The sequence below is a fragment of the Hypanus sabinus genome, chromosome 5, assembly GCF_030144855.1.
Source record: "Hypanus sabinus isolate sHypSab1 chromosome 5, sHypSab1.hap1, whole genome shotgun sequence".
NCBI classification, from domain to species: domain Eukaryota; kingdom Metazoa; phylum Chordata; class Chondrichthyes; order Myliobatiformes; family Dasyatidae; genus Hypanus; species Hypanus sabinus.
The window spans coordinates 180210834-180238612 of record NC_082710.1 but is presented as its reverse complement, the minus strand read 5'-3'; the positions used below and the strand labels follow the sequence as shown (position 1 = coordinate 180238612).

The 27779-nt window shown below is 46.3% G+C and overlaps 1 protein-coding gene across 2 annotated transcripts in view; it reads left to right on the top strand.

The window, feature by feature from the left end:
• LOC132394686 (lymphotoxin-alpha-like) overlaps positions 1-27779 on the top strand; it is a 50231-nt gene that overhangs the window by 16571 nt on the left and 5881 nt on the right. Inside the window, exons 3-4 of one of the 2 annotated variants that reach the window (XM_059971056.1) lie at positions 191-268; positions 4974-7545. In XM_059971056.1, the coding sequence (XP_059827039.1) occupies positions 191-268; positions 4974-5419 (524 nt within the window). In that variant the 3' untranslated portion in view covers positions 5420-7545. Of the gene's footprint in view, positions 1-190; positions 269-4973; positions 7546-27779 lie in introns of those variants that run through there. The other variant, XR_009512399.1, reaches the window with a different exon arrangement.

Sequence of the window (27779 nt, the reverse complement as noted above, 5' to 3'; positions counted from 1 at the left end):
GAGTGGGTGTGAGTGGGTGTGAGTGGGTGTAGGGTGTGGATCCAGTCATGCACAGTTCACCGTCGGCTGTAAGTTTGTTGAGTGTGACATGCTTGTTTTACCCTCTGAGTGAAGAACCTCTCCCCCAGATTCCCCTTGAGTACCTCATTGTGCCCAGTATCCTTGAATGAACCTTGGACTTCCTCTGCAGAGTTCCCCCGAAGCCCGATCCGGATCACAGACACACAAGAAGGAGATCTCATTGGAAAGCCGGCAGCTCATCTCACAGGTTTGTCCCCTCCTTCTGCTTGCAGCCCAGCAGAACACCTCCCACCCTCACCCTCACCCTCTCACCCTCTCCCCATCCCAGCTCACTCTTGCTCAGGTCTATGGAGACCAAATCTGTAATGAAATTTTTAAAAAAGCAAGGGAGTCTGCAGCTGCTGGAAATCCTGAGTAACACACACAGCCTGGGTATCGAGAACACTCAGTAGATCAGTCAGTGCCTGTAAGGCAAAGGAAGTTGGGGTGCCTGTAGGAAAAGGATGGTCACAGAGGGGGAGGGGTTCTGATATTTCTATCAATCATTCTTTGGGGTTCAGTATTCTGTGGAGAGTAAGAATTTCAGGTTGTATGCTCTGATGTTAACTTGAACCATTTGAACAAGTGTGAGAATGCATGGGCATGTAATGAATATCTTGCTTGCCGCAGCATCGCAGGTATAGCAATCAGAGATGCAATATTCACAAGAAACAGCAACAACTAAACAAAAACTATATTTAACTTTTACAAGAAAGATCACAATTAGAATAAAGGAAGTCCACCTTAGTGCAATTTCAAAGCTGAAGAGAAGTTTGGATAGGTACATGGACGGGAGGGGTGAGGAGGGCTATGGTCTGGCTGCAGATCGATGGGATGAAGGATTTTAAATGGCTTAATATGGTCTAGATGGGCTGAAGGGCCAGATTCTGTGTTGTACTTTTCCGTGACTCTGGAGTCAAGGATTGACTCTATCTGCCATGTGTTAGGAACTTGCTATGGTGCACTGGTGTGACTTGCAAGAAAAAAAGACAATATCCAACAATTATAAAGCATTGTATAAAAAATAAACTTAGAAATTAAAGTACGGATATGGAATAAATATACATAAATACCAGAGTGTATTTAAAATGCTGAAGAGTATTGTGAAGTGGTTTACAGTGCAGTGATGGGAAACACATAGATAATTATTGTTGTTATACTGAGATAGTAATTTGGAGGTTGTGCCAGCTGGTTCAAGAGTCAAATGGATGAAGGGAGGTACTGTCGCTGTTCCTGAACAGGTCATTGCAAGAAAGTAGGATGGCCCAGAAGTTGGGGATGTTGTATTCTCGAGGCCTCCTGTAGACACGACCAAGGGTGGGGAGGGAGGTGCTGTGAAGTTCCAAATAACACTAAATTACATTCTAAGGCACACTAAATTTCACCTCTCCTAGAGAGGGTTAATATTGACAGAATTGAACCACGGTATGCTTGGTGCAGGAATTAGGTAATGATTGGGCTGGCCCTCAAGGAGATGGGATGGTGGGAGTTTAGTGCTGTTTGATGGGTGGGGTATTGGGTATCTCCCTTTGCCTTAGGGATGGTCAAAGACTCTGCTTCCAACCGACTTTGATCACTAGGGTAAAGATGATTTACTGGCATTAAAGTCATGTCACAAAAGTTTATTCTCGAACAAAAACCTTTGTGCACAGATGAAATGTAAAACGTCCTTGTAACAGCATCGGAGACACAACATCCACGAGGGGAAAAAAGATGGCGCGGCATGGATGTTGGGCATCTTTGATAAGTATTGCCTTCCTGGGGCAGTGGTGATTGGTAGATATGTGCCATTAGGAGGGTGGCGTCCCAGGAGAGAGTGAGGGTTCAAAGACCAGAATGGGCACTGTGTCAAGTAAAGAAGGAAGATGAGACAAGAACTTCGGATTGAAAACTCAACAGGTGCGGGGGTAAAGCGGAGGTAGTTAACCATTGGCAAGGTTAGAAGGTCTGAGTGCGCTGTGGGGACGCGAGAGACGGCAAGCACTGGAATATGAGGTGGCTTTGCTCTGCCCCCTGGTGGCGGGAATTAGAAGGACTTCCCAGTGCCAGCGCCAGTTGTCAGCCAGGGCCGGAGATGGACATTCTGCAATGCAACCACTCCCCGAGGCCCGGGCTACTTCTCTGCGCAAAACTCTACCTAGAGCAGCGTCCGTCCCAGAAAACCCTGCGGAGAGCCACCTCCCGCGGGGTAGAAATGTGGAATGCCGGAAGATAAGCATTTAAGCTGAGAGGGCTGAAAATTTAAAGGATTCAGTTTCACATTTAGTTCACGTACATCGAAATGCGCCGTCGGGGTAAGTTCTTGTGGGCGTGTGGAGCGGCTGCTAGGAGGGGTGATGCCGGCAGATACAATAGTGGAGGTGGAGGGTTACGGCTCACGTTACGCCGCATCTAGAGAATCGCATTCAGTTCTGGTCAGCGCATTGCAGAAAGGATGCCGAGGTCTTCGGCGCAACGGGAGGCCACTTGGATGCTGCCTGGATTAGAGCGTATGTGCTGGAAGGAGAGTTTGGACAAAGTTGGCTAGATTTTGTGGCTACGTCCCCTTGCTCTCCAGGCAAGTTCCTGCAGCCCATCACGGGCGCACACCACTCTGTAAGAAAAAAGACACACACACACTCAGCTTATCCCACACATACCCATTGAACTTTCTATCCCCCTCTCACGTTAAATGCACGACCTCTAGTATTAGACATTTCGACCCTGTGTGGAAAGATGCTTGCTGCCCATTGAGTCTGCATCTCTCATGATCCTTCCCTCTTCCCACCCTGCAAACTGCCTTTTCCAAAAAGCCCATCTGGAGAGCGCTGCAGGCTTTTAAAACCAAGCAACTCTGTAAAAGTTTCTTCCCCCAAGCAGTTAATCTGATCAACCATTCTAGTTAGCCCCCCTCAACCTCCTTTATCTGTGCTCTGTCCCAGTTACTGCACTGTAGCACTTAAAATCACTCTTTGTAAAGCTGTTTCCCTTTGTGCTCAGTTTACTCTGTATCTGTTCTTTAACCTCTAACTTTACTGTATAAAATACTTTATTGTTTTTTTGTTGTTGCATATCACTCCCTGACTAACACTCCACAGTGTATTTCTAATACATGTGAATGTATATGACGGATATAGTTGATCACCAGACTATCACCTCTGTCTGTTGTCCCTCCTCCTTCCCTTTCTTCCATGATCAGAATCAGATTTAATATCACTGGCATATGTGTTGTTTAAAATGTGTGGTTTCGTGGCAGCAGTACATAGTAATAAAAACTGTAAATTATAAGTGTATATACACCAGAGGTGATTGATAAATTCATGGCCCAAGGTAGAAGGAGATGAGTTGTTAACTTCAAACTTTCTGCATCGTCACTCAGAGTTCAACTGCACATGCAACGAGAGCTGTACCTCCTCCTTCCTTAGGCCACGATTTTATCAATCACCCCTCGCTGTGGACCACTTCTGGAGGTCCAGGGTGCAGATTTCTACAAAGAAGGGATCCGTATGCTCCACGACTGCTGGACTAAGTGTGTACGTGTAGGAGGGGACTATGTTGAAAAATAAATGAGCTAGGTTTTCTAATGTTGACTCCTTCTGCCTTAAGCCATGAACTTATCAATCATCCCTCATATACCGTACAGTACTGTGCAAAAGTCTTATTTATGCACATGTATACAGCTAGGGTGCCAATGGCATATGTGAGTGATGATATAACCACATAACAATTGCAGCATGAAAACAGGCCACCTTGGCCCTTCTTGTCTGTGCTGAAAGCTTACTCTCACCTAGTCCCACCGACCTGCACTCAGCCCATAATCCTCCATTCGTTTCCTGTCCATATACCTATCCAATTTTTTTTTTAAATGACAGAATCGAACCTGCCTCTACCACTTCTACTGGAAGCTCGTTCCACACAGCTACCACTCTCTGAGTAAAGAAATTCCCCCTTGTGTTACCCACTAATTCTCAAATCATGTCCTCTTGTTTGAATCTCCCCTACTCTCAATGGAAAAACCCTAACCATGTCAACTCTATCTATCCCCCTCATAATTTTAAATTCCTCTATCAAGTCTCCCCTCAACCTTCTACGCTCAAAAAGAATAAAGACCTAACTTGTTCAACCTTTCTCTGTGTTAGGTGCTGAAACCCAGGTAATATTCTAGTAAATCTCCTCTGTACACTCTCTATTTTCTTGACATCTTTCCTATAATTTGGTGACCAGAACTGTACACAGTACTCCAAATTTGGCCTCACCAGAATGATAAACTGAATTCTGATATGGTTCTCTGTTGTGGACAGAGTGGGAAGGGGACAGGGAGAGAGTTGGGAAAAGGAGGGAGAGAGGGAGAAGCACCAGAGAAACATTCTCTCATGATCAATAAGCCAATTGTCTGTAATCAAATGACTTTGCCTGGTATCTCAGGGCTGGGAGAGTCTGCACCCACCCCTGGTGCTCCTTCTCTGCCACTTGTCCCACACCCCTCCTGCGACACTCCACCCTAATCATTCCCAATATCCTCTGCTGCCGCCAGATTTACGAAGTCGCTCTCCATTCCACGTTGACGAATACGGTGCTGTGTAAAGTTTTAGGCACCCTAGCTACATAGAAAGAAATACTGAGGAAGTGTTCCGTGTCCATTCAGAACTCTGATGGCAGAGGGGAAGAAGTTGTTGCTGAAATGCTGAGTGTGTGTCTTCAGGCTCCTGTACCTCCTCCCTGATGTTAGCAATGAGAAGAGGCACAAGGTGATGAGAATCCTGACCTGCTGAGTTCCTCCAGCATTTTGTGTGTGATGCTCTGGATTTCCAGCATCTCTTGTGCGTACGATCGTTAATCCTCAGCCTCCCATGCTTCTGGGAGAACAAGCCCCTGTCGCAGCTCACAGTCTCCTTGACCCCAGAGTCGGAACTCACCACCGGCTCTCATTACAGGTTGTTCAGGCGTAGGGGACCCGAGTGAGGAGGACACGCCTGGCCTGCAGGCTCTGCGCTGGGACTTCAGCAAGGGGACGGCATACACGAACATGGTCTACGCTAACGGCCAGCTACACATCCCCCGCCAGGGGCTCTACTACGTCTACTCGCAGGTGGCCTTCTATCTGGTGTGTGAGGAGAGGGGCACTCGGGGGGCAGGTGACGGAGGGGGCACCGTGCTGGTCCACAACATCTACAGGTGGAGTGACACGTACCCGGAGCCCATCCCACTGCTCACCGCCACCAAGTCTGCCTGCGGCGGCCATGGGGACTGGCACGCCACCATCAGCCAGGGCGGCCTCTTCTTCCTCCGCCACACGGACAGGCTGTTCGTAGCCGTCAACCAACCAGACATGGTGCAGCGGCAGGAACAGAGGACCTTCTTTGGGGCCTTCATGGTGTGAAAAGACGGTTCCCAGCGGCGGGGCCTCCCTCCTTGCATCATTGATCCTGCAGGAGGACTGGAGGCGGGGGGAGGCCGCTCCCAGGGAAGAGATTGTGTGCTGGGCGTGCAAACAGGCCCTTCAGCCCAGCAAGTCAGTACAAGCCCTATAGGAGTGGAATGAGGACACTTGGCCCATCCTATGTATTCTCTACCATTCTCTGGTTTTCTTCTTTCAACACATCCATTGTTAAACCTTAGATACATCCACAACCCTCTCACAAATCCTATGCACATTAAACCCATTTCATTCCCCATCATGTTCTCAACAGAACCCCCTCAGAATTCTCCCACCCACCTACACATCCCCCTTCACCTCCTTTCACACCCCTTCCCCCTACCCCCTTAACCCCTTCTCACCTTTACCCCCCTTTCCCCCACTTCAGAAAACAAGTTTTCTGACTTTTAAATCCAGTGAGGGCTGAAGTACAGACCACAGGGTGAGGGTGGGTGCATAACGGGGGGGTCCCTGCTGGACACTGGGTGGAGCACACTGATGTTTACGGCCTAGTGCTGTTATCTGCTCGATCCCGAATCGCACAAGGCCCAGCACGTTAAAGAGATGCATTAATTTCTAACCAACGAGAAAATGGTTGGTAGGACTTATCAGGTCGAGCTGTAGCTGTGGGATTGTCATTTCTGATCAAACTCCTGCGTCTGACTGGGAGCGTAGAGGGGAACGGCCAATATGGGAGCAAAATTAGGCCATTAGACCCATCGAGACTGCTCTACCATTTCATCATGGCTGATCCATTTTCCCTCTCAGCCCCGGTCTCTGGCTTTCTTCCCTTAGTCCTTCATGCCCTGGCCAATCAAGAACCTATCAACACAATAACTTGGACTCCACAGCCAACTGTAGCAACAAATTCCACAGATCTGGCTAAAGAAATTGTTCCTCATCTCCGTTCTAGAACAACGCCCCTCTGTATCTGTGTCCCATGGTCTTAGACCAGAAGAAACATCCTCTCCACATCCCTTCTATCAAGGCCTTTTACTATTTGATAAGTTTCAATCAGTTCACTGCTCACTCTTCTAAATTCTAGTGATTTAGAGGCCCAGAGCTGTCAAACGCTCTTCAGATGACAAGCTTTTCAATCCTGGATTCATTTTTGTCGGAATCGGAATCAGGTTTATTATCACTGTGTGACGTGAAATGTGTTAACTTAGCAGCAGCAGTTCAATCCGATAGATAATCTAACAGAGAAAAAATAATAACTATAATAAATAAACAAGTATATCAATGACATATATTGAATAGATTTTAAACAACATGCAAAAACAAAAATACTGTATACTTATTTAAAAAGTGAGGTAGTGTCCAAAGATTCAATGTTCATTTAGGAATCTGATGGCAGAGGGGAAGAAGCTGTTCCTGAATTGCAGAGTATGTGCCTTCAGGCTTCTGTACCTCCTACCTGATGGTAACAGTGAGAAAAGGGCATGCCCTGGGTGCTGGAGGTCCTTAATAATGGACATTGTCTTTCTGAGACACCGCTCCCTGAAGGTGTCCTGGGTACTTTGTACGTTAGTACCCAAGATACTGGATTTACAACCTTCTGCAGCTTCTTTCGGTCCTCCATACCAGACAGTGCTGCAGCCTGACAGAATACTCTCCACAGTACAACTATAGAAGTTTGAGTGCATTTGTTGATGTGCCAAATCTCTTCAAGCCCCTAATAAACTATAGCCGCTGTCTTGCCTTCTTTATGACTACATCAATATGCTGGGACCAGGTTAGATCCTCAGAGATCTTGACACCCAGGAACCTGAAGTTGCTCACGCTCTCCTCTTCTGATCCCTCTGTGAGGATTGGTATGTGTTCCTTTATCTTACCCTTCCTGGTCCACAATCAGCTCTTTTGTCTTACTGACATTGTCTTTTCTGTATTTGCAGTTGTTGTCTTTTGCACATTGGTTATTTGTCCATCTTATTGTGGGTAGTCTTTTCATTAATTCTAGTGTTTCTTTGTATTTGCCCACAAGAAAATGAATCTCAGGGTTGTTGTTGATGTTGATAGTTGATGATGTACATATCAACTTTGAACTTTGAAACCTTATCGTGGAGTCTTACTGTTGACATTTTATTTGGACTCTTAGCCTGATAAAATTTTGTGGCTCCTAACACAAACTGTATTAATATTCATTTCCTGACATCACTCCTGAACACCCTGCTCTCGCTTTTGCCTTGGTCTTCCCCAGTTTGTTCCCATCTACCACCAGATCCTATTGCCCTGCTAACCCGACCTTTACTGTCGGAGGAATACAAATTATTATTGGCACATCCATTATATCTCTGACGTAAGTGCTATCAGTAATTTGCGAAATCAGCCGAGCACTAAAACAGTGAATTTCACTGCCTGACTGTAATGGGGAACAGCAGGTCGCCGAAACAATCCGATGCGTGCTAGGACCAGGAGGAATCCTGGTCTTTCTGCACCATCTGGTACCTACCTGATCCGGAGGAGGAGAAGGGATTCAGAGAGAAAAAAATAAAATGGCTCACTAAAGATGTCCTGAGTACTTTGTAGGCCAGTGCCCAAGATGGAGCTGGATTTACAACCTTCTGCAGCTTCTTTCCGTCCTGTGCAGTAGCCCCTCCGTACCAGACAGTGATGCAGCCTGTCAGAATTCAGTAACCCCTCCGTACCAGACAGTGATGCAGCCTGACAGAATACTCTCCACAGTACAACTATAGAAGTTTGAGTGCATTTGTTGACGTGCCAAATCTCTTCAAGCCCCTAATAAACTATAGCCGCTGTCTTGCCTTCTTTATGACTACATCAATATGTTGGGACCAGGTTAGATCCTCAGAGATCTTGACACCCAGGAACTTGAAGCTGCTCACTCTCTCCACTTCTGATCCCTATATGAGGATTGGTATGTTTTCCTTTGTCTTACCCTCCCTGAAGTCTCCAATCAGCTCTTTCGTCTTACTGACGTTGAGTGCCAGGTTGTTGCTGCGGCACCATTCTACTAGTTGGCATATCTCACTCCTGTACGCCATCTCATCACCACCTGAGATTCTACCAACAATGGTTGTATCATCAGCAAATTTATAGATGGTATTTGAGCTAAGCCTAGCCACACAATCATGTGTATACAAAGTAGAGCAGTGGGCTAAGCACTCACCCCTGAGGTGCGCCAGTGTTGATCATCAACGAGGAGGATATGTTATCACCAGTCTGCACAGATTGTGGTCTTCCGGTTAGGAAGTCCAGGATACAATTGCGGAGGGAAGTACAGAGGCCTGGGTTCTGCAACTTCTCAATCAGGATTGTGGGAATGATGGTATTAAATGCTGAGCTATCGATGAACAGCATCCTGACCTAGGTGTTTGTGTTGTCCAGGTGGTCTAAAGCCATGTGGAGGGCCATTGAGATTGTGTCTGCCATTGACCCATTGTGGTGACAGGCAAATTGCCTATCCAGGGTCCAGGTCCTTGCTGAGGCAGGAGTTCAGTCTAGTCATATGAGTGCAGCCCACATTTTTCTTCTTAGGCACTGGTATAATTGTTACCTTTTGAAGCAAGTGTGAACTTCTGCCCATGGCAGTGAGAGGTTGAAAGTGTCCTTGAATACTCCCGCTATTTGGTTAGCACAGGTTTTCAGAGCCTTACCAGGTACTCCATCAGGACCTTCCGCCTTACAAGAGTTCATTCTCTTGAAAGACAGCCTAACGTTGGCCTCTGAGACAGAGATCACAGGGTCATCAGGTGCAGCAGGGATCTTCACAGCTGTAGTTGTGTTCTCCCTTTCAAAGCAGGCATAGAAGTCATTGAGTTCATCTGCCAGTGAAGCATTACTGCCATTCATGCTATTGGGTTTCGCTTTATAGGAAGTAACGTCTTGCAGACCCTGCCAGAGTTACCGTGCATCCAATGTCACTTCCAAATTGTCTCTTCACCCTTGAAATAGCCCTCCACAAAACATACCTGGTTTTCTGGTACAGGCCTAGGTCACCAGACTTGAATGCCACAGATCGAGCCTTCAGCAGACGACGTACCTCCTGGTTCATCCATGGCTTTTGGTCTGGGAATGTACAGTCAGTCTTTGTGGGCACACATCCACACAGGTTTTAATGAAGTCGGTAACAACAGCAGCATACTCATCCAGGTTCGAAGATGAATCTCTGAATACAGTCCAGTTCACCGATTCAAAGCAGTCCTGTAGGCGCTCCTGTGCTTCCCTTGTCCATACCTTCTTGGTCCTCACTGCTGGTGCTGCAGTCTTCAGTCTCTGCCTATACTCAGGGAGTAGAAGTACAGCCGGGTGATCAGACTTCCTGAAGTGAGGGCGTGGAATAGCTCAGTAGGTATTCTTGATGGTGGTGTAGCAATGGTCCAGTGTGCTGTTTACAACATAGAAACATGGAAAACCTACAGCACAATACAGGCCCTTCGGCCCACAAAGCTGTGCCGAACATGTCCCTACCTTAGAAATTACCTAGGTTACCCATAGCCCTCTATTTTTCTGAGCTTCATATACCTGTCCAGGAGTCTCTTAAAAGACCATTGTATCTGCCTCCACCACCATTGCCAGAAGCCCATTTCACGCACTCACCACTCTCTGTGTTTAAAAAAAACTTACCCCGACATCTCTTCTGTACCTACTTCCAGGCACCTGAAAAACTGTGCCCTCCCGTGCTACCCATTTCAGCCCTGGGAAAAAGCCTCTGATAATCCACAGGATCAATGCCTCTCATTATCTTGTACACCTCTAGATAGATAGATAGATAGATACTTTATTCATCCCCAAGGGGAAATTCAACATTTTTCCAGTGTCCCATACACTTATTGTAGCAAAACTAATTACATACAGTATTTAACTCAGTATAAATATGATATGCATCTAAAATCACCCTCCCAAAAAGCATTAATAAATAGCTTATAAAAAGTTCTTAAATAGATTACTAAAGTGCATTGAGTGGTAACTTAAGCTCAGTCCTAACCCCGGCTCTTTAACATGTCTTGCCCCTGGTGGTTGAATTGTAGAGCCGAATGGCGCTGGGGAGTAATGATCTCTTCATCCTGTCTGAGGAGCATTGCATTGACAGCAACCTGCCGCTGAAGCTGCTTCTCTGTCTCTGGATGGTGCTGTGCAGAGGATGTTCAGGGTTTTCCATGATTGACCGTAGCCTACTCAGCGCCCTCCGCTCTGCCACCGATGTCATACTCTCCAGTTCTGTGCCCACGACAGAGCCCGCCTTCCTTACCAGCTTATTAAGACGTGAGGCGTCCCTCTTCCTAATGCTGCCTCCCCAGCACGCCACCGCAAAGAAGAGGGCGCTCTCCACAACTGACCGATAGAACATCTTCAGCATCTCACTACAAACATTGAATGACGCCAGCCTTCTGAGGAAGTAGAGTCGACTCTGTGCTTTCCTGCACAGGGCATCTGTGTTGGAGTCTAGCTTCTCATTTAACTGCACTCCCAGATACTTGTAGGTCTTAACCTGCTCCACACATTCTCCATTAATGATCACTGGCTCCATATGAGGCCTAGGTCTCCTAAAGTCCACCACCATCTCCTTGGTCTTGGTGATATTGAGACACAGATGGTTTGAGTTGCACCATATCACAAAGTCCTGTATCAGTTTCCTCTATCAGGTCACCTCTCATCCTCTGTTTCTCCAAGGAGAAAAGGCCGAGTTCACTCAACCCATTCTCATAAGAAATGCTCCCCAATCCAGGCAACATCCTTGTAAATCTCCTCTGCACCCTTTCTATGGTTTCCACATCCTTCTTACAGTGATGTGACCAGAACTGAGCACAGTACTCCAAGTGGGGTCTGACCAGGGTCCTATATAGCTGCAACATTACCTCTCAGCTCTTAAACTCAGTCCCACAATTGATGAAGGCCAATGCACTGTTTGCTTTCTAAACCACAGAGTCAACCAGCGCAGCAGCTTTGAGTGTCCTATGGACTCGGACCCCAAGATCCCTCTGATCCTCCACACTGCAAAGAATCTTAACATTACAAGTAACACTATTTTCTGTCATCATACTTGACCTACCAAAATGAACCACCTCACATTTACCTGGGTTGAACTCCATCTGCCACTTCTCAGTCCAGTTTTGCAACCAATCAGTGTCCCGCTATTACCTCTGACAGCCCTCCACACTATCCACAACACCTCCAAACTTTGTGTCATCAGCAAACTTACTAACCCATCCCTCCACTTCCTCATCCAGGTCATTTATAAAAATCACGAAGAGCAGGGTTCCGAAAAAAAGATCCCTGAGGCACGCCACTGGTCACTGACCTTCATGCAGAATATGACCCATCTACAACCACTCTTTGCCTTCTGTGGGCAAGCCAATTCTGGATCCACAATGCAATGTCCCCTTGGTTCCCATGCCTCCTTACTTACCTTGTCAAATGCCTTGCTGAAATCCATATACACTACATCAACTGCTCTACCTTCATCAATGTGTTTAGTCACATCTTCAAAAAATTCAATCAGGCTCATAAGGCACGACCTGCCTTTCACAAAGCCATGCTGACTACTCCTAATCACATTATACCTCTCCAAATGTTCATAAATCCTGCCACTCGGGATCTTCTCCATCAATTTACTGACAACAGGAGTAAGACTCGCTGGTCTATAATTTACTGGGCTATCTTGAATAAGGGAACAATATCCGCAACCCTCCAATCCTCTGGAACCTCTCCTGTCCCCATTGATGATGCAAAGATCATTGCTAGAGGCTCAGCAATCTCCTCCCTCACCTCCCACAGTAGCCTGGGGTGCAGATTGTCCAGTCCTGGTGACTCACCCAACTTGATGCTTTCCAAAAGCTCCAGTACATCCTCTTTCATAATATCTGTATGCTTAAGTCTTTCAGTCCACTGTAAGTCATCCCTACAATTGACAAGATCCTTTTCCGTATTAAATACTGAAGCAAAGTATTCATTAAGTACCTCTGCTATTTTCTCCAGTTCCACACACACTTTTCCACTGTCACACTTGGTCCTATTCTCTCACATCTTATCCTGTTGTTCTTCACATTCTTGTAGAATGCTTTGGGGTTTTCCTTAATTCTGCTTGCCAAGGCCTTCTCATGGCCCCTTTTGGCTCTCCTAATTCCTTTCTTAAACTCCTTCCTGCTAGCCTTATAATCTTACAGATCTCTGTCATTACCTAGGTTTTTGAACCTTTCGTAAGCTCTTCTTTTCTTCTTGACGAGATTTACAAAAGTCTTTGTACACCACGGCTCCTGTACCCTACCATCCTTTCCCTGTCTTATTGGAACGTACCTATGCAGAACTCCACACAAATATCCCCTGATCATTTGCCACAGATCTTCCATACATTTCCCTGAGAACGTTTCCAATTTATGATCCCAAGTTCCTGCCTGATAGCCTCATATTTCCCCTTACTCCAATTAAATGCTTTCCTAACTTATCTATTCCTATCCCTCTCCAATGTTATTGTAAAGGAGATAGAATTGTGACACTATCTCCAAAATGTTCTCCCACTGAGAGATCTGACACCTGACCGGGTTCATTTCCCAATACCAGATCAATTACAGCCTCTCCTCTTGTAGGCTTATCTACATATTTTGTCAAGAAACCTTCTTGAACACACCTAACAAACTCCACCCTCTCTAAACCCCTTGATCCAGGGCCATGCCAATTGATATTTAGGAAATTAAAATCTCCCACTAGGACAACCCTGTTATTATTAGACCTTTCCAGGATCTGTTTCCCTATCTGTTCCTCGATGTTACTGGTCTGTAAAACTCATCCTGTAGAGTTATTGACCCCTTCCTATTCCTAACGTCCACCCACAGAGACTCCATAGACAACCCCTCCATAACTTCCTCCTTTTCTGCAGTCTTGACACTATCTCTGATCCACAGTGCCACGCCCCCACCTCTCTTGCCTCCCTCCCTGTCCTTTCTCAAACATCTGGCACTCAAAGTAACCATTCCTGCCCCTGAGCTATCCAAGTATCTGTGATGGCCACAACATCATAGTCCAAGTATTGATCCATGCTCTAAGCTCATCCACTTTGTTTACAATACTCCTTGCATTAAAATAGACACATCTCAAACCTTAGCAAACCTCCCCGCCAGGATATTGGTCCCCCTGGGATTCAACTGCAACCCGTCATTTTTGTACAGGTCACTACTGCTCCAAAAGAGGTCCGAATGATCCAGAAATCTGAATCCCTGCCCCCTGCTCCAATCCCTTAGCCGTGCATTTATCCTCCACATCACTCTATTCCTATATTCTCTGCCGTGTGGTATAGGCAGTGATCCCGAGATTACTACCTTTGTGGTCCTGCTTATCACCTTCTTTCCTAACTCCCTGTAGTCTGTTTTTAAGGATCTCCTCCCTTTTCCTACCTATGTCGTTGGTACCAATATGTACCACGACCTCTGGCTGTTCTCCTTCCCACTTCAAGATATGGTGGATGCGATGAGAAAGATCCCGGACCCTGGCACCTGGGAGGCAAACTACTATTTGAGTTTCTTTCCTGTGTCCACGGAATTGCCTGTCTGACCCCCTAACTATAGAGTCCCCATCACTGCTGCCTTCCTCTTCCTTTCCCTGCCCTTCTGAGCCACAGGGCCAGACTCTGAGGCAGAGGTGCGACTGCAGTTGCTTCCCCTCCAGGTAGGCCGTCTCCCCCAACAATACTCAAACAGGAATACTTATTATCAAGGGATACAGCCACTGGGGTTTTCTCTAGCCTCTGACTCCTGCCCTTCCCTCTCTTGACTGTTACCCACTTATCTATCTCCCCAGTCCCCGGGGTGACCCTGGAGCTTCCTTTAGCTCCTCTCAATCACCTCCTCATTCTCCCTGACCAGACGAAAGCCATCGCACTGTATCTCCGGTTCCCTAACGCGGTCCCTAAGGAGCTGCAGCTCAACGCACCTGGTGCAAGTGTGGCCATCCGGGAGGCTGGGAGACTCCAGGACTTCCTACATCTGACATCAAGCATGGAAAATCGGCTTCACACGCATACTGCCTGTCTGTATTCTGCACAGGCAACCTACCTCGCCTCGACCCGCTATTGCCAAAGCTCCGTTGAGCCAAAGCCTTCCTACTCTGTCTCCCTCTACTCCGTCGCCCGCTCTATCGATCTGTCTCCCTTTAAACTCTTCTTGCTTTTAAACTCTTCTGGCTGTTCTCGCTGGCTGATGTCCATGTACTTGTGCAGTCATTCCCCACTCAGATCACTGAAGAAATTACCTCTAATATTGCAAGTGATCTGTTGATGGTAGTTGCTTAGTGATTTTTTTTCAGACTGGCCTGGTTAAAATCTCCCAAGATGAAGAAGTCGTTAGGGTGTGCTGCTTCGTGCATGGTGATCCCATTGCTCAGATTATCTAAACCCTGCTTGACATTGGCCTGAGGTGGAATGTAAACTGCTATCAAAATGACCTCCTTTCAACCCCCAGCCTTGCCGGCACATCCTTTGTTTGAAAAGGGCCCCAAAACTGTCACAACACTCCAAGTGAGGCTTTATTAAACTCGCAACTTTACATCCTTGCTTTTAAAATCTAGTCCTCTTGCAATGAATGCTAACATTGCGTTTGTCTTCCTCACCACTGACCCAGCCTGCAAATTAACCCTTAGGGAATCCTGCACAAAGGGAACCTTTGCACCTCAGATTATTCCATTTTCTCTCCATTCAGAAAATAGTCTGCTCTTTTAGTCTGTGCTGGACAATCTGCACCAGGGGTGCGAGAAAAGGGCTAGTTTTTAATCAAGATGGCGATCAAGATTTTGAAGACAGAGTTTTGCGGCAATTTCTTATTTGAGGAGCAATCAATCAGCAAGAGGGATTCATTAGAAAGGGGCAATAAGTATAATTCGAGTGCAAGTGGAGTGTGCCAGTCTTTAGAGGGGCTTTGGCTCATCAGGCTTAGGTTGTCTTGTAAGTTACTCTCTCCGTCATTTATTCATTTCTCGTCTGTTAGGGCATAAGTGGGAATGGCTACAGGGCAGAGTTCGGGATGTGTGTGGGACGTAGGAAGTCAGGGAGACCTCCATTAACACCTCTGTACCATGTGCACCGACCTGCAACTCCTGAGAGAACAGATTAACGAACTGGAGCTGCAGCTCGATGACCTTCAGCTCAGCCGGGAGAATGAGGAAGGGATAGACAGGAGCTACAGGGAGGTTGTCTCCCCAAGGTTGCAGGAGACAGGTGACTGTCAGGAGAAGGATGGGAAATGCACAGTCTGTGCAAAGATCTCCTGTGGCAATTACCCTAAATAAATAACTTTAGACACTATTGAGCGGGACGACCTACCGGGGAGATTCTATCTCACCAAGTTGAGGGGGATCCCATTCCAGGAGCTCAGCCACAAAATAGCTGGAGAGGGGATTTTCCTAAACCACTGGAGTCTCCCCTTCCACATCCAAACGTTTACTGTGATTGGAAAAGGAGATTCCATTTATAATCACAGTTTATAAACACACCCGTGGGGTAGAGAAACCCCTCTTCAAAACTGCCTGGCAAGCCTTCCTGATTATTAGAGAAAGGGAATTGTGCCAATTCCAGGGATGGAATGAGGTTCTTTAGCCCATTGTGTTGTACTAGATGTTGCCCTACTATGCCATTGAATCTGTGCCTCCATCCACTGCACCGGTCTTCCAGTGCCTAATCGATGGCATACTGGTTAGCATCACGCAGTGATCAGGGTTCAATGCTCACCACTGTCTGTAAGGAGTTGGTAAATTCTCGCCGTGACCACGTGGCTCCGGTTTCTTCCCAATGAGTTCGAGTTAATAAATAGTGAGCATGCTCTGTTGGCAGCGAAAGTGTAGCAACACTTGCTGGCAGCCCCCTGCACCATGCTCAGACTTTGCTGATCGATAATGTGAATGACATTCCACTTCCACTGTATCGTTCAATGTTGACATGCAAAGCTTTCAACCACGTCCTCTTGTCCTCGACTCCACAGCCCCAGGAGAAAGAAGTTTGCTCTCTCTGTGGCCATCATGGTTTTATCGCCCTCTATAAAACAACTGTCAATGTGCACTTTTTGTCAACAACACCAAGGAGCAGATTATTGAATTCAGGAGGAGGAAACCGGAGGTCCATGAGCCAGTCCTCATCGGAGTGGAGAGGGTCAGAAAGTTTGCAAAGATTCAGCATGACATCTAAACTTTTTATAGACTTCGATAGGTGTCTGATGGAGAGCATATTGACTGGCTGCATCACACCCTGGTATGGAGACACCAATGCCCTTGAGTGGAAAATCCTACAGAAATGATAGTGGATATGGCCCAGTTCATCACACGTAAAGCCCTCCTCACCATTAGGCACATTTACATGGAGCATTGTCACAGGAAAGCAGCATCCATCTTCAGGGACCCCCACCACCCTGGCCATGCTCTCTCCTCACTGGGAAGAAAGTACAGGAACCTAAGGACTTTCCCTCCTCCCAGGTTCAGGAACAATTATTACCCCTCAACTATCAGGCTCCTGAACCAAAGGGGGTAACTTTACTCATCTTCTCTTGCCCCATCGCTGAACTGTTCCCACAACCTATGGACTCACTTTCAAGGACTCTTCATCTCTTTTTCTCGATATTTATTGACTACTTATTTATTAATCAACTTTTTGTGTTTGTATAGTTTGTTGCTTTTTGCACACTGATTGAGCTTCTGATTTGGAGCTGCCTTTCATTGATTCTATTACCGTATCACGGATTCATTGAGCATGCCTGCAAGAAAATGAATCTCAGGGTTGTATATTGCATACAAACTTTGATAATAAACTTACTTTATACTGGAATAGTTTATCTTTCTCCAGGGAAGATACAGGTCCATAACTCACTGGTAGATTGGTCTTACAGAGAGCGATTGTCACATTGGAACACACAAAATGCTGGAGGGACTCAGCACATTGGCCTTCATTAATCAAAATATTAATTAAGTACTTAATGTTATATTGAAGTTCTGTAAAACGTTGTGAGGCCTAATTGGGAGTATTGTGTGCTGCTCTGGTCACCTATCTACAGGAAAGATATCAATAAAATTGAAAGAGTGCAGAGAAAATTTACAAGGATGATTCTGGGACTTGAGAGCCTGCACCTTAGGGAAAGGTTGAACAGATTAGGACTTTATTCTCTGGAACAAAGGAGAATGAGGGGAGGTATTACAGAATTTTGAGGGGCAAAAATGCAAGCAGGTTTTTCCTTTAGGGTTAGGTGAGACTGGAAATCGAGGTCATAGATTTTGAGTGAAAAGTTAAATATTTAAGGAGAATGGTGTGGTGGCGGTGGGAGAATCTAGCTCACCCAAAGGGTGGTGAGAGTGTGGAATGAGCTGCCAGCAGAAGTTTTATCACAACATTTAAGGGAAATTTGGATCGGTACGTGGATGGAGGGTCATGGTTCACTGTGGGTCGACGGTACTAGATAGAATAACAATTCAGCATGGCCTGGATGGGCCGAAAGGCCTGTGGTTCTCTGTGACTCTCTTTGTGGGAATGGGTGGGCGGATTGTTTGGGAAGCAAATACCATAGCGTGCAAGAGTGGCGAAATCCGGGGTGGAATACTAAATCCTTGTAACACACACAAAATGCTGGAGGAGTTCAGCAGGTCAGGCAGCTGACTTTCCCGGCTGAGATCCTTCTTGAGGATTTCCAGACCAGAGAAGTCTGCAGATGCTAGAAATCCAGTCCTGCCGAAGGGTTTCGACCCGAAACGTCGACTGTACTTTTTTTTTTCCATAGATGCTGCCTGGCCTGCTGCGTTCCTCCAGTATTGTGTGTGCGTTGTCGGGATTTCCAGCATCTGCAGATTTTCTCGGCTTTGTGCTACAACCTTGTAATTCCTGCTTGTGGCCATAAGGGGGCAGCCACGGTCACCAAATGCTTACCTTCCAAATTAACAACAGCGTCGAGTAAGCACAAAGTGCACTGCAGATGCTGTGGTCAAATCAACACGTACAAACAAGCCGATGAACTCAGCAGGTTGGGCAGCATCCGTTGAAACGAGTAGTCAACGTTTCGGGTCAAGACCCTGCTCCAGGACTGGCTACAGAGAAAATAGCTGAGGCAGGTATATTAAAAGGATCGGATGGATAGGAAAGTTTTAAATGGACATGTGCGAAGTGTAGGCAAATCGGATGAGCTTGCCACTGCAGTTTAACTCTATACAGGAGTTATCATATGAGAAGCGTTTGATGGCTCAGGGCCTGAGTTTAAGAAAACGGGAGGAGGATGGTGATCTCATTGAAATCTATAGAATAGTGAAAGGCCTAGACAGAATGGAGAGGATGTTTCCTATAGTGGGAGAGTCTAGGACCTGTGGGCAGAACCTCAGAACAGAGGGACATCTCTTTAGGACAGATGAAGAGGAATTTCTTTACCCAGACGGTGGTAAATTTGTGGAGTTCATTGCCACGTGTAGCTGTGTAGGCCACGTTATTACCTGTATTTAAAGAGGAGGTTTGTAGGTCCCACTGTCGGCCTGTGAATACTTTTATCCGGGTTGTGAGAGAGCGGGAGAGAGAAAGATGGCAGAGATTAAGTAATAGAATGACATTGAGAGCTGAGTTAGGGGGAGACAAAATGAGAGACAGGCAGAGGGGAGGGAGTGAGAGAGGAGCAGCCTCCTCTCTTAACTTTTAAGGAGCACCAGTGCTCTGACGGACAGTACAGTTTCTGATGCAGCCTGCAGATGGCGCTGCTGACCAAGTCACTGCAGGACTCCATCTCTCGCTGGAACACAGGGTTTAACATGTCAGCAGGGGCACAGGCCACTCATTCATTGCCATCTGCCCATCAAATTACCCCAATCTTTCCGGCCGCGTGTCTCACACACGCCACCTTCTCCTCCCTCTGCTCTTTGGCACTCATTTCCACCCCCCATGCTATTTCACCCCTTTTCCATTTCTGGTGAGGGTTATGGTTAGGAGAATGGCGGCAACATCTGCCTCCCAGAGCGTCAAGTTGGTGCTGGTTCAAAGCAGACTAACACTCCTCAACCCCACCTTACTTCACTTCTGCTCAAGGACGCACCCAGCCAGGGTTAAAATGTGATACAAGTTCAGGCCCTCCCACACTCTCAAGGCAATGAGTTCCCAAGCCCCCCCCCCCCCCCACTTTGTTTATTTATTAATTGTGTTGATAGAGTGTGGAATAGGCCCTTCTGGCCCTTTGAGCTGTGCCACCCAGCAACCCAAGAGTCCGATTAACTCAAACATAATACAAGACAATTTACAGTAACTAATTAAGCTGCCCAGTACACCTTTGGACTGTGGGAGGGAACCGGAGCACACGGGGGAAACCCATGGGGAGGACGTAAAGAGACTCCTTACCGAACGACGTCAGAATTGAACTCTGAAGTTCCGAACGCCCTGAGCTGCAATAGCGTCACACGAACCTCCCAAATTCTGCACACTAAATGTCTGGCCTGGTTTAAATCCCCGGCACTATGGGGTACAGGTCTTTCCTAGTCAGACCTCTCGTTTGATACACCCCAGTGAAGCCCCCTCTCAGTCTCCTGCAGCAAAGAAAAATAACTTCAGCTTTTCCTCATGGCTACAACCTTCCAATCATAGGCATGGAGTCAGACAGCACAGAAAGATGTCCCTCAGCCCAGTCATTATGTACACTTGCACGGAGCACTGCCTCGAGAAAACAACATCCTTTTTCAAATGGCCTGTGCCCTCTTCTCATTTTTACTATTGGGCAGGAGGTACTGAAGCCTTAGGACCCTCGTCACCCTCATCCTTTTCTCCCCCATGGTCCACTCTCCTCAACTTCTCGATCAACTCTTTACATTTTCCACCTCTCACCTCACTGTGCTTTACTTCATCCCCCACTCCTCCCGCTCACCTGGTCTTGCCTACCTCCTGCCAGCCTGCACTCCTCCCTTCCGCATTCTGGCTTCTCCCTTCCTTTCCAGTCCTGACGAAGGGTGTTGGGCCAAAACGGTCAACAAATCTGTTCACATTTCCACTCTGACCCCTCATTGAGGACTGGTGTGAGTTCCTTTGACTTCCCCTTCCTGAAATCCACAAGCAATTCTACACCAACTTCAACTTGTGTTGGAGTACTGTGTATAATTTATGGTTGATTTATGTTTTGAGAATCAGAATCAGGTTTACCAACAAGTGGTATGAGATTTGTTGATTTGAAGGAGCAAAGGGCTGGGAAGGCCTTTTCTGCGCTATATGTTGATAAGTAAATTTATAGATTTGCGCAGGTAATGCATGGACTTGAGGGATGCTATTATGGAGAGAGGTTAAGCAGGCTGGAACTCTATCCACTGGAGTTTTTTTAAATTTAATCAAAATATACTTTATTCAAAAATAAAATTAGGTACAATAAACCATTCCATGACTCTCAGTCCTTTACAAATGTTTCCATCACAGTCTGTACATTCCCACACTTTTACCACCCAGGTGGCACTCTGTTATTCCATATTTACATACAGTGGTTTAGGGGTATACACCCCGCCACCCACCCCTCAACTCCCACGGGAGACGGACCCTAGAATGTGGTCCTTCCCCACCGGGCCCTTGCAGTGGCTGCACCGAGTTTGAGTGCGTCCCTCAGCACGGACTCCTGCACTATCCACTGGGGTTAGGAGACTGAAAAGTGGTCTGAAAGATGTATAAAAACATGAAGGGCACACCGGGTTAGGGAATCAAGAACCTGAGGGAATAGCTTTAAGGTGAGGGTGTAAAGATTCAGTATCAACCGGAGGGGCAGGCAGTTTTACTACCCAGAGGATGGTGAGGATGTGGAAGGAGCTGCCCAAGGAAGGGGCTGAAGAATGTCGACTAATAACATTTAGAAGGTACTTGAACCCACAAAACAGCAAATTTCATGTCATCAAACACAGAACACTGGAGGAACTCAGGCAGTGTCTGTGGAGGGGAATAAACAGTCAATGTTTCAGGCCAACATCAATGGACAGTGTCAGTCAGTGATAAAGGACCTGAGTCTGGCGTGGATAGGAGAGGTTTCGAAGGGTATGGGTCAAACACGAGCACTGCTTAATGGGAAACTGGGCTGGCCAAAAGGCCTCATTCCATGCTGTATGACTGCAATCACAAGACACTGTTGGACAGTGGTCACCTAGAATACTGGATCATTGGCCAGGCTGGCAGCAGAGGAGCTGTGTTGCCTCAGTTATTGCGCGGACCAGGCCCTCATGTCGCGGGGTCACCAGTGAAGCTACCCGGAGAGGGAAGAGGCGGGTGTGCTGGAATCCGGGCTGGCCCTTCTTGTTGATGCTGCTCAACAGAACACAAGCTGGATGGATTCCCTCTTCGGCTGACTCAGCATGAGATGAAAAACTGCTGCATGCTTGTTCTTGCAGAAATGTGGCTCCAAGACAACATCCCATGCACCTTCAGCTTTAAGGCCATGCCACTCAGGAGCTTGTACTGATATTATTTTAATGACTCTGTTTTTTCTGCTGTCGTAACTATGGGTGCTGTTTGGGGCTGAGAGGGAAAAATGGATCAGCCATGATGAAATGGTGAAGCAGTTTCAATGGGCCAAATGGCCTAATTATGCTCCTGTATCTTAAGGTCTTGTACTGTATGTGTTGTTTGTAACTGTTGGTACTGTGTCCTGCTCCTTGATGCCAGAGGAATGCTGTTTCATTTGGCTGTATTCATGTGATGGGTGAATGAAAATTTAACCTTCTCTCACACATCCACTTGTTTGGAGGAAAGTGTGCTGACTGCATTGATGAACTCTCTCCAACAGATAACATTTTCAAAAGTTTATGGTATTGCTTGGAGTGTCCACATCCTTCAGTTTTGCTTTCATTTAAGGACTTTCTTGATGGTTTTCTGGAGTTGTGTGAGAGTGGGTATTAGGAAACGAAACCAGAGAGATCTGTATTTAGGTACTTTGGCAGTTAAAGGCAGTTTAGTTGATAGTTCCGTAAAGAAACTGTACCAGAGTAACATTTTCTAAATGTTCTTTATCGACACAGAGTCATGGGGCAGCAGAGTAACTTAGCGGCTAGCAAAACACTTTTCTGCACCAGCGATCAGAGCTCAATACCTACCACGGTCTGTAGTGAGATTGTATGTGATTATAAGATTCCTCCCACAGTCCAAAGATGTACGTCTGATAGTTAGTGAGTTGTGGGCATGCTGTGTAGGTGCCAGAGCTGGTGGTGACGTTCACAGACTGGCCCAGCACATTTTCAGCCTGCGTTGGTCGGTGATGCAAGCAGCAACACACTTCACTGTGTGTTTCGATGTCCATGTGACAATAAACCATTTAAACATCTTTAGAGCACCGAAGCTGACCTACAGAATCTGCGCACTGACCTGGCTGCAGGCCGCGTCTTCCAGACTCGCACAGGCCTCGGAACCTACCTGAGCCGCTGACTGTCTCCACTGTGGCCTGGGAACTACACGATTGAAAGGTTGTGGCTTGTTTCCTGACCTGCACTGACGCTCGGCCGACACAAACCAGGAAACCACACGCCCGGCTCCGCCCCCTCACAGGTGACCCAGGACTCCTTGGAAAGTGCTGAGGCTGCAGGGTTCTGAACCATGTGGAAACTTCCTGACTGGTTTCAGCAGGGGAAATGCCCTCTGGTTTCCCACTCTCCTCTCCCTGTTTCAGGGCTGTGAAATGTCAAACCATGGTGGTGAGGAGGTGGTAAGGAGGCTGGGCAAGTCCACTACCAGATTGAGCTCTCCTGCGACCTCGCTGCTCTCCCCCTCTCCCACTCACTGCGTGCACATCAGGGCTGGAGGGAGATTAACCTCATCACAAACAAGAGAGAAAATCTGCAGATGCTGGAGGAACTCAGCGGGCCAGGCAGCATCTGTAGAAAAAAGTACCCTCCGGCAGGACTGGAGAAGCTTCATAGAGCCTAGTACAGATGTCACCCCCACCCCTTTACAAAGGTAGAGCATTCCTATCAAACCTTTCTTAAGCCAAAATAGCGTAAAGTGAAGAACCATTAATTTATATGGGAAAAATGTTCTTAAAAGCAAAAATTCTCTTTGTAAAGCAAAAACAGGTTACTAATGTAGGTCCTTTGTAAAAGCGCAGTGGCGTAAAGAGAACATTCGTAAAGCGGGGACACCTGTACAAAACAGACACATTGGGTCACAATGTTAGAGTAGATTAAAGCTCCAGCCTTTTAACCTGCTCTAAGATCAATTTAACCCTTCCCTTCCACATAGCCCTCCATTTTTCTTTCATCCAAGTCTAAGAGTCTCTTAAATATCCCTAACGTATCTGCCTCTACGAGCGCCTCTGGCAGTGGGTCAAAATGGCATTTCTTTGTTCAAACTTCAGGACAGTTCGGTATCCAACGACCACAGGAAACCTGTGTGGGAGAGTCTTTGAAGTGGAAAAGCTGTGGCACTGAGGCAGTCCCACTCTCTCAGTCTCAGAACTCGGGGTCCAGTGGTACGAGTAGTCGTCACAGACTGGAGTTGCAGTGGACGGCCGTGGCCTCTTCTGTGCCTCGTCGTGTACTTCGCTCTCCGCGGAACCGCCTTCCTGGCTGACGGATCTCACTGTTCATCACGTCTGCCTCGCTGCTGGAGCTGACTTCACTTTGCTAGGACAGGCACTGGGGTATGAGACCCGCCGGCTACCCTGTTGAGAGCTGAGTATCTGCTGGGGACCAAAGGTGGGTGAGCTGCCCTAGAATGGACACGACAAGCTCAGACACCAGAGGTGTCACCCCTCCCTGGACACACCACACCCACCGTTCCCTGTAAGCTGTGCAGGTGCACGGCCGTACGGTAGCTGAAGTGCACATACCTTTGCTACTGCACAGCTATTCATCCGAAATGAACACAGAACAGGACCGAAACAAGCTGCAGAATGGTAAAATTAGTTAGGTACTAGCCTCAGTGGTATCAAGGACTGGTGCCTCAGAGTAGCAATGTCCATTATTAAGGACCCCCATCAACCAGAACATGTTCTCTTCTCATTGTTGCCATCGAGAAGGAAGTATGCACACACACAGCGATTCTGGAACAGCTTCTTCCCCTCTGCCATCTGACTCCTAAATGCACATTCATTGTTATCCACTGCAACCAATTTTACACATTATATTGGAGTGATAGGAAGGTAGACAGGGGGTGGTGTGGCTCTACTGGTAAAGAATGGCATCGAATCAGTGGAAGAATGTGACATAAGATCGGAAGATGTTGAATCCTTGTGGGTTGAGTTAAGAAACTGCAAGGGTAAAAGGACGTTGATGGCAGTTATATGCAGGCCTCCCAACAGTGAATGGGAGGTGGACCACAGGTTACAGCAGGAAATAGAACAGGCGTGTCAAAAGGGCGATGCTATGGTAGTCATAAGAGATTTTACCATATAGGTTGATGGGGAAATTGGGTTAGTAATTGATCTCAAGAGAGTGAGTTTGCTGAATGCCTAAGAGATGGCTTTTTAGAGCAGTTTGTCATTGAGCCTTCTAGGGGATCAGCTGTACTGGATTGGCTGTTACCTAATCAACAAGAGGTGATTAGGGAGCTTAAGGTAAAGGGACCCTCAGGAAACAGAGATCAACTTGAAATTTGATGGGGAGAAAGTAAAGTTTGACATAGCAGTAGTAAAGGAAATTACAGTGGTATGGGACTGGAGTTGGCCGAAGTAAATTGGAAGGAGACACAGAAGCATAATTAGGCAGATAATCGGCCCATTGAGTCCGTTCTGGCATTTCAGTATTGCTAAACCTGGCATCGAATTCAACCCCATACACCTGTGCTCTCACCATATCCCTTGATGTCCCAACCAATCAGGAATCTAACTTCCACTTTGCATATACCCCATGGAATTTGGCGTCCACCATAGAGCGTGGCAGAGTATTCCTCAGATACACCACTCCTTGCCTAAAAAAATTTTCTTACTTCTGTTCTAAAACGTTGCCCCTCAATTTTGAAGCTGTGCCCTCTAGTTCACGATACCCCACCCCCCACCAGAAGAAGCATCCTCTCCACATCCACTTTATCTAGTCCTTTCAACATTCAGTAGGTTTCATTGAGATCCCCATGCATTCTTCTGAATTCCAGTGAGTACAGGCCCAAAACTGCCAAACGTTCCTCATATGTTAACCTCTTCATTCCCAGAATCATCCTCATGAACCTCCTCTGGACTCTCTCCAATGACAACCCATTCTTTCTGAGATAAGGGGCCCAAAACTGTTGGCAATACTAGTATCCTATGGAGGCTGAACATTATCTCCTTGTCTTTTATATTTTATTTGCATTGAAATGAATGCCAACATTGCATTTGCTTTCTTTACCTGTGAAGTAACTTTCTGAGACTTGCACGAAGACTCCTAAGTCCCTCTGCACCTCTGATTTTTGAATTTTCTCCCCATTTAGATAACAGTCTGCACCATTGTTCCTTTTACCAAAATGCATTACCATACATTTTCCAAAACCGTATTCCATCTGCCACTATTTAGCACATTCGTCTAACTTGTCTAAATCCTGCTGCAGTCGCGTTGCTTCCTCAGCACTACCTATCCCTCTGCCCATCTTCATATCATCCGCAAACTTTGCCACAAAGCTATCAACTCCATGATATAAATCATTGACAAACAATGTGAAAGGTAGTGGTCCCAATGCTGACCCCTGAGGAACTCCACTGGTCACTGGCAGCCAATTGGAAAAGGTCCCCTATATTCCCACTCGCTGCCTCCTACCTGTCAGCCATTCTGCTAGGAATGCCAGTATATTTCATTGAACACCATAGCATTTTATCTTGTTAAGCAGCTTCATGTGAGGCACCTATCAAATGCCTTCTAAAAATCCAAGCAAATGGTATCCACTGCCTCTCCTTTGTCCACCCTGCTTGTTAGTTCCTTGAAGAATTCTAACAGATTGGTCCAGCAAGATCTCCCTTTACAGAAACCATGCTGACTTAGACTTATTTTATCACTAGTCTCCAAGTACCCCGAAACCTCATCCTTAATAAAAGACTCTAACACTTTTCAAACCACTGAGGTTAGGCTAACTGGCTTATAATTTCCTTTCTTTTGACTTCCTCCATTCTTAAAGAGTTTAGTGACATTTGCAATCTTCCAGTTGTCTGGAACCATGCCAGAATTCTTGAAAGATCCTGACCAATGCTTGTGTTATCTCTTCAGCGACCTCTTTCAGAACTCAGGAATGTAGTGCATCTGGTCCAGTTGACTTATCCACCTTAAGGCCTTTGAGTTTGCCTGGAAATTTTTCCTTTTTCATAGCAATGGCACTCACTCCTGCTCCCTGACACTCATGGATCTCTAGCTCACTGTTAGTATCTTCCACAGTGAAGACTGAAGCAAGGTACTCATTAAGTTCATCTCCATTTCTTTGTCTCCCCCATTACTACCCCACCAGCATCATTTTCCAGTGGTTCAATATCAACTCTCACTTCCCTTTTATTCTTTATTGAACAGTAAAAGCATTTAGAATCCTACTTTACATTATCGGTTAGCTTACTCTCATATTTCATATTTTTTCTTTATAGCTTTTTAGTTACCTTTTGTTGGATTTTAAAAGTTTCCTAATCATTCAACTTCCCACTCACTTTTGCTACCCGATATGCCCTTTGCTTGGCTTTTATGCAGTCCTTAACTTCCCTTGTTAGCCACGGTTGCCTACCCCTTCCATTTGAGAGCAACTTCCTCTGTGGGACATATCTATCCTGCGCCTTGTGAACTATTCCCAGAAACTTCAGCCACCTCTGCTCTTCCATCATCTCCATCAGTGTCCTTTTCCAATTCTCTGTAATTCTCTTTATTCCATTGTGATACTGATACATGTGAGTTATGCTTCTCCCTCTCAAATTGCAGTATGAATTTAATCATATTATGACCACTGCCATTTCGGGATTCCTTTACATTGATAAAATCCCTAATAAAATCTAAGATATATTTTCCCTGAGTAGGGTCAAACACAAGCTGCTCTAAAAAGCTATCTTGCAGGCATTCAACAAGTTCCCTCTCTTGCGATCCACCACCAACCTGCTTTTCCCGATCCCCTTGCACATTGAAGTCCCCCATTACAATTATGGCATTACCCTTATGATATTCCTTTTCCAGCTCCCTTTGCAACCTCAGCCCCACATCTTGGCTATTATTTGGAAGCCTATATGATTCACATAATGGTTTTTTTTTATTCATGCAGTTTCTGAACTCAACAAAGATTCAACATTCTCTGACCCTATGTCATCTCTTTCTAAAGATGTACAGACAGACAGACTGACATACTTTATTGATCCCGAGGGAAAATGGGTTTCGTTACAGTCGCACCAACCAAGAATAGTGTAGAAATATAGCAATATAAAACTCTAAATAATTAAATAATAATAAGTAAATCATGCCAAGTGGAAATAAGTCCATGACCAGCCTA